The sequence below is a fragment of the Leptonychotes weddellii genome, chromosome 11 (genome assembly GCF_054177405.1).
Source record: "Leptonychotes weddellii isolate Sample4059 chromosome 11, ASM5417740v2, whole genome shotgun sequence".
In the NCBI taxonomy this organism is placed as follows: Eukaryota; Metazoa; Chordata; class Mammalia; order Carnivora; family Phocidae; genus Leptonychotes; species Leptonychotes weddellii.
In genome coordinates this window covers 5,813,909-5,826,603 of record NC_138379.1, presented here as the reverse complement: position 1 = coordinate 5,826,603, position 12,695 = coordinate 5,813,909, and the positions used below count along the sequence as shown (strand labels likewise).

Below are 12,695 nucleotides of genomic sequence, written 5' to 3'. Positions count from 1 at the left end.
CACCCAGCTTCCCCGAGTTTCATTTTTTTCATAAAAAAATGTCCCGGAGATTGATAGTGGTGAGGGTTGCACAACATTTTGTAAATATAATAATGCCACTGAATGGTACACTTAAAAATGGTTCAAATGGTAAATTTAGATAAGCATTGAGAGTGGTGTGAGCTCAGGTGGGAAGTGTTCCAATTCTGAATACACTTTGACAGGAGGATTAACTGCCGTGTAAGACGGAGAAGAGAAAGAGGAGTCCAGGGTTTGGATCGAGAAGCTGGGAGGATAGATAAGCACTTGGCTAAGATGGGGAGGGCCGTGGGGAAGATGGAGGGCTCAGTTTGGGACCTTGTACCCTTGAGATGCCTATTAGACATCCCGGCAGAGGAGTGGAGCGGAAATTTGATGTCTGGGAGAGAGGGATGGAGTTCCGAGTCAGAGAGAGAGACCAGGAGTACTGAGAACTTTGAGACTCATTTGCAGACAGACAGTATTTCAAAGATGAACCTGGATGAGACCACCAGGACTGTGAATGTGGACACAGAGCCCGCAGGCTGAGCCTGCTCCTGGGAGGGGAGGAGGAGCAAGCAAAGGAGTGGGGAAGGAGCGGCCAGACCAGTAGGAGAATCCAGAGCACGTTGGGTTAGCAATGGGCAGCTGAGGAATATGCAGGAGCGGGTTCAGTGGGCAGAGGGGGTGGCAGCCTGATGGGAGCGGGTCCAAGAGAGAACAGGAAGGGGAGATCGATGTTGGCAAGTCAGGTCAACTCTGCCGGGAGGTTTTGCTGCAAAGGGGAACAAAGGAATGGGGCAGTGCTGGGGAAGGAGAAGTGAGGTCAAGAGAGAAATGACAGTACATTTGTGTTGATAGAAGTGATTCTGAAGAGAGTGGAAAGTGGCCGAGGAGAGAGGGGGCCGATTGCTGGAACCACATCCTTGGCAGGCAATAAGTGAATATATATGAAGTATGGCAAGTGAAGTAGAGTAAGGGCACAGTGCCACTTAGTCTGTCTTTGGCAGGGGACATTTTAGCAGAAACCTGAAGGAAGTGGGGGAGTGAGCCATAGCGATTCTGGAGAGAGAGCATTTCAGGAAGCAGCAGCAGCAAGTGCAAAGGCCCTGAGGTGGGTCTGACTGGTATGCTAAAGGAACAGTGTGGTTGGATCAGAGTGAGTGATGGGGGCAGGGATGGCACCTGCAGAGAGGTGGGGCAGACAGATCAAGCAGGACCTAGGAGGCCATGGGACTTTGGCTTTTACCCTATGAGAGATGGGATCCATTTGAGAGTTTTGAACAAAGGCATGACAGACTCTAGTCTTAACAGGATCATTCTGGCTGCTGAGTACAGAATAGAATTGGGCAAGAGCAGAAGCCAAGTGAAGGGGCCATTGCAGTGACCCAGATGAGAGCCAGTGTGGGTCTGGGGGAGCACGTTCCTGGTGGAGGTGGGGAGAAGTGGCTGGATTCTGCATGAATTCTGAAGGTGGTACCAGCAGGGTTTGCTAGTGCATGGGGTGTGGAGTGTGAGAGAGAGGAATCCAGGATGCCGCTGGGGTTTTGGTCTGAGCGACGGGAAGGATGGATGTGACCTTGACTGAGATGGGGAGCGTCTTACTTTCAACATGCCAAGTCAAGATGCTCCTCATCATCCAAGTGGCGTGTTGAACGGCTGGTGGATAGGAGTCTGGACTTTATGGGAGAAGTCAGGGCTGATATATATAAACTTGGGGGCGGGGGGAAGGCGAAGGGCGGCTTGTGTCAGACCGGATGAGCTCCCGTGAGAAGTGAGAGTGGCTAGAGAAGAAAAGAGGTCTGCACGCACCTCATGAAAATATTAACCTGAGAGACCCAGACCTGCCCTCTGCCTAGGAAGGAAGTGGCCCAGAGTTTGTCCGAGAAATCAGCTGGGCTGGGGTCTGAGAGCAGATGAGAGTCTACAGAAACAAAACTCTGGGAAAAACACACCTGTAGGGCATCTGCTGCGATCTGCTTCCATTACTGGTCTCACTGGGGCTGCACTGTTGGCTAAGGAGGAACAGCTCCTCCATAGCAGTTAGGATGAGCCGTTGGAATGTTCTATGCGGACCTGTATCTATGAACTGATTCAATCCTCACTGTGACCCCAGGAGGTAGATGCCATTATAACCAGCCTAACGCTGCCCAAGAGGACACAGAGGCACAAGTGGAACTGGAATTTGAACCCCAGCGCCTCCTCCGTTCTCTTAACCATTACGGGCTGCGACCTCCCAGGAACGGTCCATTATTGTTAGCAGTAATAATAACAAACATTTATCCAGTGCACTGCCTTTATGATTTCATTTAATCCTTCCAACAAACCTCTGGGATGGGCCCACGATTTCCAGTTTTGCAGAGGGGAGAGGTGACTTGCCCAAGGTCACAGAGCTGGTGAGTGGCCAAGCCAGGCCTCCAGCCCTGCCACCCGGTCTCTAGGGCCTTGGCTTGCCCCACATCCCTATGCTGCTGGTTACACTGGTCAGTCCTGGGCGTCCCATGGGGATTTACCAAGTCAAGGCATTTTGGTGATGCTTAGAAGTTTGGGGTAAGATTTAAATGCTCTGACTCCGTCCAGAGCCTCCTCTGGGCCCTGGTTGCCTGCTGCCTCTTTCCTGGGCATGGTGGTCAACTTCCTGGCCTTTCTTGCCCTGTTAGGACCTGGGAGGCCAAGCGAGAGTTCAGCTTGACTTCTGTGAGGCCTCCACTGGGGCTGGGGCTGGGGCAGCCTAGGAGGCAGGTGGAGGGAGAAGGCCCACCTCAGGCACCACCCGGCCATCTTCCTAGGGTGTAAGAACCCTTCCAAATGGTCAAGTCTTCAGGTCCCTTGCACAGATAGGTGGGGAAACACAGGCCAAGTGAGGACAGGGGACTTCCACCAGGTCAATGAAGAGTCCCACAGAGGCAGGGCTTGGCCCTGACCCTTGGGACTCCCAGCCCTGGACTATTCCTCAGCCTCCTGCTGAACTTCCTCCCCCACCACCCCCCGGAAGGAAATCGGCCCCACATACCCTGGCTGACCCTCCCTGGCCTGCTTTTTGCCAGAGCCCTTGAGACTGGCTGAGAACTGGTTGCCATAGAGATGGTGGGGAGGGCAGTTCCAAGGCTGGCAGATGGGGGTGGGGGACGGGGCAGGACACCAATATGCGAAACACCCACCAACAGCTGAGCAGGACTACTTCGGGGAGACCAGGGCAGGACATGAGGCTCCAGGCTCCAGGGAGGACCATCGGGCTGCTCAAGTTTCTGTCAGACATCTCCCAGGCTAAGCAGGTGAGGGAGGCCCTGTGGGGGGCACTTCCAACTGCCTGGAGGCAGGCAGGCTGCCTGGGGGCATGGAGGCCAGGGCTGAGGGAGGTGCTGGAGACTGGAGCTGAGGCCCAGGTGAGAGACAGGAAGGCCCAAGGCCGGCAGGGACCATAGGGAGGCCACAAGAGTTCGGGGTGAAGATGAGGAATTCACCCAGAGATGACTCCCAGGCTTCCAGTGGAGCGATGTGGGGAACACTGCAGAAGGATGAGGGTTTCGGGAAAGATAATGCGTTTCCTCTACCTTGACTTAGCAAGTCCAGGGCCCCACGGGGCATTCAGAAGAGCTGTCCAGGGACCCAGAGGCAGCATTGTACAATGGTGACAAATCTAGGCTCTGGGGACAGACTCAACATGTTCAGATCCTGACTCCACTTACTGGCTGGGTGACCTTAGTCAAGTGATGTCACCTCTCTGAGCCTCAGTGTTCTCATCCGCTATGAGATGAGATCTCATAGGGATAACAGTGGAATACAGGGTCCTTGGAAAGTTAAATGAGTTGATGCGTGAAAATCCCAAGCACCCAGCAGGTACTCAGTAAGCAGCATCTTTGAATATTAAAAATTGAGGTACTCATCAGTCGGTTTTAGTGGTAACAAGTCAGTTTTAGGGGGCCAGCCAGGGTGCGCAGAAGAGGAGGGTCCCCTGGGGGAGGTGTGGGGTGGTCCAGGAGGCTGCTCAGAGCTAGGCCTCCTCCATTGTCTTCACCCAGGGGAGGACTGGGAGTGGCGATGGTGTGACTCTGGCCCAGCAGCCGAGGTCTCGGAGCGCAGGGCAGATGGCAAGGAAGGACCAGAGGCCCCAGGTCCGGCACAAGAAAGGGCATGGCTCTGCTGAAGCTGAAGAGTAAGCAGCTGTGTGCCAGGCTGGGTGGGATGCTGGGTATCAGGCCCGACTGCAGGCCAGCGCCCTGACCTTGACCCCTGCTCCCTGTCCTCTCTTCCTCAGTCTCATCCCCTCTTCTCCTCGGAAACCCTCCTTCCCCTTCCAGTGGGCCTGGGAGAGCTTCACCACTGATAGCCGGGCTCTGCATCAGCCTAGCTCCTTCTCGGCCCCTGGCTACCAAGCCATGCCTTTGCCCCGAGCAGTCCTCAAGTATAAGGCCAGGTGCAAGTCCACAGCCACCCTCCCAGAGGCCCATGGCTTCTGCTGGAAGACAGAGGTGCCAAACCTGGAGAGGAGCCAGCAGCTCAGGGCCTGCGGCTTCATCCCCATCTCTCCTGGCAAAAGGGAGAGCCAAGAACTGGAGGCGCTCAGTGAGTGTGACCTCCAGCCACCTGGGAAGAGGTCAGGATCAGGATACGAGTCCGAGGAAGGCACTGAGCTGGAAGCCCTGGGTGCTGAAGAGACAGAGAGGGGTATGAGCCCTGGGGAACTGCCCCACCTCCTTGGGAGGGGGTCGATCTTAGAAGAGGAGCCGTTTGCAGAGGTGACAGAGGAGGCTGAGGAGGGGGAGCACAGGGCCCCCCATAGAAGGAGGGCTGGTTCTCAGAGAAAGGGGCAGAATTTTGGTGAGGAGGCTTGCAATGAGGGTGACCTGCAGTGCAAGGGGAACAGCTCCAGCTCCAACCTCAGAGGATCACAGAGGAGGAAGTCAAGGGCCAAGGAGCTGGAGGGGCCGTGGGACCTGGAGAAGCTGCAGAGGCACTTACAGCAAGACTTGGACTGTGGTGAGTGTGGGCTATCAATGCCTGGGTCCCCAGGAAACCACACAGTTGGGAAGAGAGGTTAAGTTGGGAAGACAGGGTTGTGCTGTGCTCCAGGTGCTGGGCAGGATTGCCCAATGGGCTGGGATGGGGGCTACTCTCTGACTTGTCCCACTGTGGATAGGCCCTGAAAAGCAGCCCTGGAAGGCTTTGCAGGCTACTGTCCAGGCCTCCAATCGGAGTGGGAAGACCTATGCCTTGGGAGATGAAGAGACTTTCCTGTTTGCCAACTTTCCTAACCGTACCTTCCACAAACGACAGGAGGCCACAAGGTAAGGTGGAAGAAAAAGGAGGATGGGAATAAAGGACTGGGAGTAGAGAAGGAGCCAGTTCTCCAGAGACACTGAATCATTCATCCTCTCATTCATTCCTTCATTTATCCATTCTCTAATCTTCTGGGCATCCAGTCTTCTGTGGATCCATCCATCCATCTACCCACTCATCCATCCATCCATCCATCCATCCATCCATCCATCCATCCATCCATCCACACACCCTCCCACCCATTCACCCATCCATCCATCCACTCATCCATCTATCCATCCACCTATCTGTCCATCAACCCATCTGTCCATCCACACATTCACTCATCCATCCACCCATCCATCTACCCACCCATCCATCCATCTCTGTCTGCTTGGCCAGGTGTCTATTGCACAAGCCACTTTTCAATCATTTCCCATCTTCTATTCATCCATTAATCTATTAACTAAATGATTAATGCAACATATGTTGAATATCTACTCATGGGTGCTTAGGATGTAAAGATAAAAAGACTTGAACCCAGCCCTAAGAAAGTCAAGGTCTGCTGGAAAAGGAGACAGATGGGCAAGACAGCAATGAGGGCAGTAGAGTTAGATGACTGCTATACTTAGGGCTTGAACAAAAGACAATGAGAGCAGAGGGGGAAGCCTGGGAAGGGGCACTGTTGCACTGTCTAGATAAGGGCCTGAACTAGCTGGCCACGTGAGTGGAGATGGGGATCCATTTAAGAGATATTTGGGGGTTGGTTCAGCAGGCCTTGGTGACTAGTTAGAAGTGGCAGGTGAGAATCCATTTCAGCGTTCTAATAGCACCCCTCAATTCTTACTCTGTCATCCCCTGCTTGCTTCCCATGCTTCCCAGTCCACTTGGAACAAAGCCCAGATTTCTCGGTAAGGAGACTCCTATCTCCCACACCAGCCAGTCAGAAGGGCCAGAATGCCCCATGCTTTACCTCTCCCAGGACTGCTCCTCTCCCTCATTCACCCAGCTAACTCAATGCATCTTTCAACTTCCAAGTCAGGCGCCCTCCAGGAAGCTCTCCCCTGTGCTTGCCTCTGCCACAGCTCTTGCCACCCGGCCTTGCACTGGGGTGCCAGGCTGCCTGTCTCTCCCTGTGTACAGGCTTAGAGTTCCCTGAGGAAGGTGCCAGATCTTATTGGACACGGCCTCCCTGGTGCCTACAAGGGACGTGGCACCCAGTTGGTGCTCAAGAAATATGTGCTGAGTGAACGAGTGCATCTACCCTTTAATTTGTCCAACCATGATTGGATTATGCATGAATTCACCAACACTGAGTTTCTGTTTATGTGAAGCACTGTTCTAGGGGCTGGGGATACACTGGTGGTGAAGAGAGGGGTAAGGAACCCTGCTCTCATGAGGCTTACAGTCTATGTGGGATGAAGGATAATCAATAAAGAAATGAACAAAATGTATAGCTAGAAATGGAAAATACCTGGGAGGTAGAAAGGGGTGGTCAGGGAGTCTCTCTCTGACATCTGAGCAAGGACCTCATGGACAAGGAACCGGCCATCAGAGCTAGGGGAAGAACATTCCAGGTGGAGCTAGGTGTTGTCTACTCAACCATCCACACCATTCATCCACCCCTTCATCCATCCATTGGTCCCCTCACTATTTTGTTTCTGTTTCCCATCCATTCATCTATCTGTCTGTCCCTCCATCCAAAAGGCATGAACCTAGTTCCTACCAGAGATGGGGGGCAGAGAGAACAAGATCTGGCCCTTGCCCTCAGGAGAGCTGCTTTGCCAGGGGAAGTTAGCCATACGGGTGAGGGCACAGGGGCACTAAGCCCCACAGGGCTGACGATGTTCAGAGTTGGGGCACACAGCTGGCTAGAGTGAGAGGAGGCTTCCAGGAAGAGTAGGGAAAGGCCTTGAGGTGGGCCTGAGGGCCAAGCCCCAGATACAGCCCTCATCACATCAGACTTCCATGACAAACCCCATCCCCCAGGCCTGTGATCCCTCCCTCGGGCCCCCATACTCCTCTCCCTGCCCCTGGCCTCCATGAGACTGCTGCCCCCTGCCCCAACCCCAGACTTCTCCCACCCTCTTCTTTCCCTCTTCCTACCCAAGAAGGCTGCTGCAGGCCTGGGAGCGGCAGCAGCAGGAGGAGCGGCAGCAGGCCGAGCTGCGGAGGGCCAGGGAGCAGCGGGTCCAGCAGCAGGTGGCTCGCTGCCTGGCGGCCTATGCACCCAGAGGGAGCCGGGGGCCGGGGGCCACCCAGCGCAAGCTGGAGGAGCTGAGGTAGGAAGCCTGGGCTGGGGAGGTCCCGGTGGGGAGAGGGCAGGGAAGGCAGTGCAAGATGTCAGATGTCAGAGGAAGGACAAAGGAGACCTGGCTCTCACCTTCCCTCAGGGCTGAGTCTCCACAGCCATCCTACAGCCCTGGCAGGTGGGCTGGCCCACTTGGCCGCACTTTACAGATGAAGACACTGAGGCACGCGAGGAGAAGGGGCTGAGCCAAGGTCACCCAGTTAACGATACCAATCCTGCAGCTGTCAGAAGCTCACGGTTAAAATGGTCTACATGCGTTACCACACGCTCAAATCCTGTTTTTCTGATTTCAAAAGCCAGGCATGCTTATTATCAAAATGTAGATATTACTGAAATCATTCCCTGAGCACAGAAACAGTACCTGTGATCTCACTCCTGGGCACAACCATTGTTTGCTATCAGGTGAAGAGTCATCTGTTTATTCTCTTCCTATATGCTGACCATTAAAAAGAAACAGGCAAACGTGTATTTAAAAGCAAATCTTTTTTAGACTCATATAACAGGCCCATGAAGTGGGCATTATCATCAGTCCCATAATTCGACAGAGGAGGAAACAGAGCTCAGAGAGCTCAAATAATTTGCCAAAGGTCACAAGTGAGCTGCAAAACTAGGATTCCAGTTTGGGCAGCCGTTTAGCCACCCTGCTACCCCATCTCCCAAGTGCTCGAATACCCAATCTGTAGATAAAGTGCGCCAGGGTCTTCCCCCAAAAGCCCCACCTAGTGAAACAGATAACGCAAATAAATATGATCAGCAGGGCCGTGGACACTGAGCACCTACTGGGTGCATTGGCAGCAGGGCTGCCCTTTCCACATCTCATCTCCTTTCATCCTGGGAGAAGGGCTAGGTCAAGGTTGAGTGGAGCACTGCGAAGAGACCAGAGAGTCTCTGCCCTGTAGCGGAGCCATCAAGGACTCAACAGAGTTCCGATCACCTACTCTTTGAGGCTCAGGCTTATCATCCCCAATTTTGAAGATGAGAAAACCAGGGCTCTTAAGAAGTCAAGGGTGTTTTAAAGGAATCCTTGGCCAGGGATCAGGCAGATGCCTTCTCCTTGCCAGACCTCTCAAGTTCATTGTTTGTGTGTTTATTTTTTCAATAAGGCAGGAAGCGTAAGGTTCAGAACTCCACATGACAGATGTCCGTGAGAGGAGTCTTTCACACACACCTCTTTTATTTTCTACTTGAGAGCAGGTGTTTTCCATGGGGGTCTCTCAGCCCTTACATCCTGTGACTTTTGCTATCTCTGAGCTGCAAAGGCTCTGCCCTGCACAGGAGGGGCGGGTTCAAGAGAGGTCGCCCTGTGGTAGGGAGGCTATGTGCCTTCCTTTTCCTCCCAGACGTTGGACAGGGCTGACATCCAGTCCCAAGCTTCCTTTCTGCTTGGGGCTCCAAGACATGGACTTCCTCTCAATTCTAACAAACAGCATCAAGAACCAAGAAGGAAAAATATGCATGACATCATAGGCAAGACAGAGACTGAATGCCAGCTCATTCCCCACCCCCGCCTTTTGTAACTGCTGAAATTACCTCATGAATGCTGAAGACTCCGTTTTGCAATAGCTTCTGTGCCTGGCCATGGGTTTCCAAGTTCATCTCTCATTTGTGAATGGAGGAAGGTTCCTTCCTGGCACATAGCCAAGGGTCCTGGCCCGACAAGGCAGTGTTTTTCCGAGGGGCCCCTGCATGTTTGCCAGAGGTCCCAACACGAGTCTTTGAGTCTTGTCTCTCCTCCCCTCCTGTTCTGTGTGTGAGTGCTGCCAACAAGCCCCGAGACCTCTCTTCCGTGCTTCACGGGATTCCTGGTCCCGTGTGGCCAGAGGGCCCCTCTTGCTGCTTGGATATTCGGCTTGATGAGCAGACACATTTCAGAAAAGCGCACAAACCAGGTTTTTGTAAATGGATGTGTGCTTTCCCGGTGGAACCCTGATCTTTTCGGGAAGTGTTCTTTCATTTGCAACCTAATTCTTTTGTTCCTTCATCCCATTTTCTAAGTTGTGTGCTTATAAGAACGACAGAGAATGGTGACAAACTTGTCTAAACCCTGCCATAGTGCAAAGAAAACTGAACCCAGAGCGGGGCCTTGCCCAAAGCCATGGTCAACAGCCCCGGCTTCTCCCTCACAGGTGCAGTGTGAGAGGGCGCAGGGGTGTAAACGCAAGGAGGGGAGAAATTGTGCAAGCAGAAACCCAGTTGCTCTGAAGCCAGTGCTGGCCCCTCTCCCTTGGGGGTGGCTGGGAGGCTTGATGAGCCCTGGCTGCACGGCCTGCGGACCTGGACTCAGGGCTCAGTCTCTCACTTCCCAGCTGTGCAACCTTGGCCAAGTCCCTCAACCCTCCTGGGCCTCAGGCTCATCATGGGTAAAATGGAGCACATAATTTCCACCCCACTGACCTCAGGAGGAATCCAGGGCGAGAGGATGGGAATGAAATGGCTTTGCAAGGTAAGGGTGGGGAGGATGTTGAGTCCTCAGTGAGGATGAGTGGACTCAAGAGTGGGGATGGGTTGTGTTCATGGTTAGCTGCCCAGAGGCCCATCTCCCTGCAGGCGCCAGGAGCGACAGCGCTTTGCTCAGTATCAGGCAGAGCTGCAGGGCATCCAGCACAGGGTGCAGGCCCGGCCCTACCTGTTCCAGCAGGCCATGCAGGTGAGGGCTAGCACCTGGACAAGCATGCCCCTTCCCTGACAACAGCGCTTCTCATTGGAGGAGTGGGTAGGGATGTAAGGTGAGAGGGGCCCCCTTGGATGGGGCCCCGGGCCACTGCCCATCTGGACGCCCTGGGACCCCCTCAGTAATCCCAGCACCATTTGTCCTCAGCAGCCTTGGTGCAGAGCAGGAACGCTTCTCTCTTCTCAGGTCAATGCCCGGCTCACAGTGACCCGGCGCTTCTCCCAGGTGCTGTCAGCACTGGGACTGGATGAGGAACAGCTACTGGCTGAGGCAGGAAAGGGGGACACAGAGGGCACCTCCAGGAAACCCAGGTGAGGCCATCTAGCTAGCCAAAGAGCTGGCTCTGCCCAGCTACAGGGAGAAGGGGTGCCATTGTCAGTACTCTGGGCCCCACAGGGTCTCCCCCAGCTGCCTCCCTGCCCACCTCCAGCCTGGACTGGACATCCAGGGAAAAGCTGAGAAAACCTGTGGGCAACCGTGCTGATCCGCCCTGAATCTACGCTTCAGTCCTGGCCTGGTCCACTCCCTTGGCCTGAAGGGCTCTGTCTAGCTCTAGGGGTCAATAAGTCCTTCCCCAGGCCCTGTCCTCCATGTCACCCGAGGAAGGCAGGACCAGGGTTATGTTCCCCAGATCCCAATAAAGAAACTAAGGACCTGAGGGGCAGGGGCTTTGCTTGAAGATACAGGAACAATTAAGCCACAGAGGCAGTCTAGGAATCTGTGGCCAGCTGAATGGCCACACACCAAGCCCCTGTTACGGGGTGGTGTCACACGAATCACCCCCGGGATACTGTCCCTTATGCTTTAGAACAACCTGGTGCACAGCAGGGATTGTGAGGCTCATTCATAAGGAAACTGAGGCTTGAGGAGGGGAAATCACTTGCTCAGAGTCCACACAGCATAGGAGCCAGATTTGAACCCACATTGTCAATCACGGCCTTTCCTCTCCTAAAGCCCAGGTCTCCTTGGGCATGGGGGTGGGGAGCTAGAGCCCATGGTGTCTATCTGTGTCTCCGTCTTTAAGGAGCCACAGGTCAATGGGCGTGAGAATGGAGCACTCTTCTGAGAGCCCTGCAAAGACAGAACGCATTGAAAGCCAGCCTGATAGGCACTCCACTCCAAGCCCAAACGAAGAGTCCCGCCCCTAAGAAAACAATTAAATGCTTTATGGAAAATACAGCGTGTAATTTCTGGTGCTGCTGGGAAGAGGCTGCAGGCTGGGAGTAGGAGGTAAGCAGGTGGCAGCAGGCTTAGCTTGTCCCATCACCCAGGAACGCTGCTTGTGAAGCTGCTCCTGAGTGGGTCACCTCACAGAGCACAACCACAACTGCTCCACTCCCCACCCCCGTTTCCAGCATACTTGCTGGGTCCTAGGAATTCATGGCCTCTGCCTTTGAGAACTTGGCCGGGGGGTGGGGGGGTGAGTTTGGATCTTTAAAGGGGTACATACCTCACACTGTAACAGGTGGGTTGCACAGGGACCACCAGACCGAGCAACTGCGGGGTGGTGGCCTGAGGAGGGATTATGTGAATTGGGATTTTAACTTTTTTTTTTTTTTTAAGATTTTATTTATTTATTTGACAGAGAGATAGACAGCGAGAGAAGGAACACAAGCAGGGGAAATGGCAGAGGAAGAAGCCTCCGGCAGAGCAGGGGCCCAATGCGGGGCTTGATCCTCATGACCTGAGTCGAAGGCAGACACTTAACGACTGAGCCACCCAGGAGCCCCTGGATTTTAACTTTTAAGTAACTTCAAGTTGAAGCCCCCAAGGTGGGAGGGAGCTCACATACACAGATGTGCCAAATTTTGTGCTCAGTTTCAGGGATTTCAGAGTACAGATTTAAAAACCCAATGCGGAGGGCAGTTAAGGCTCCCACTCCTGGTTTCCGCTCAGGTCGTAATCTCAGGGTCCAGTTCCGGGCTTCTCTCCCTCTCCCTGCGCCTCCCGCTTGCGCTCTCTCAAATAAATAGATAGACCTTAAACAAACAAACAATCCAAGGAAAGTGGGAAGGCAGCATTTGCTGACAATACCGGTTGTAGGGGCTCGGAAGTATGGGCTGTGAAGCGGGGTGGGAGGGGGCGTCTCAGAACATAATGCGTCGTCCCACACCCGCTAGAGCCACGTCCCGGGGGAGCCCTAGTGGACGCCTACGGGAGCGGCAGGTGCCATCCACGGCAAGACCACGAGGCAGGGAGCGTCCCGTGGCCGGGAGGTGCTTCCAGCTCCCAGGTTGCTGGCTTAAAGGGTTTATGGTTCAGAGACACGCAACCCCTAGACCGAGTCCACGCGCCCCCTGGGGCGCATGCGCAGTGACACTGCCAGCTTAAAGACCACCACCCCACACCAAACCGGCCGCAACTGCGCAGTTGGGCTCCGATCCCGGCCTTCCCATGAACCTTTGGGGCGGGCTCCGAGGCGAACGACGGAAGCAGCCACTCTTGGTTTCCGGCAAC

General features: G+C 54.2%; 1 protein-coding gene across 1 annotated transcript; it reads left to right on the top strand.

Annotated features, from left to right (window-relative positions):
• The first annotated feature begins 1,754 nt into the window (after positions 1 to 1,754).
• Positions 1,755 to 11,386, top strand: TSGA10IP (testis specific 10 interacting protein). Its single transcript, XM_081798548.1, has 9 exons — positions 1,755 to 1,771; positions 3,080 to 3,272; positions 4,020 to 4,153; positions 4,256 to 4,977; positions 5,138 to 5,285; positions 7,368 to 7,538; positions 10,115 to 10,214; positions 10,389 to 10,549; positions 11,263 to 11,386. The coding sequence occupies exons 1-9, from the start codon at positions 1,755 to 1,757 to the stop codon at positions 11,384 to 11,386; spliced, it is 1,770 nt and encodes a 589-aa protein (XP_081654674.1).
• The last annotated feature ends 1,309 nt before the right edge of the window (positions 11,387 to 12,695 follow it).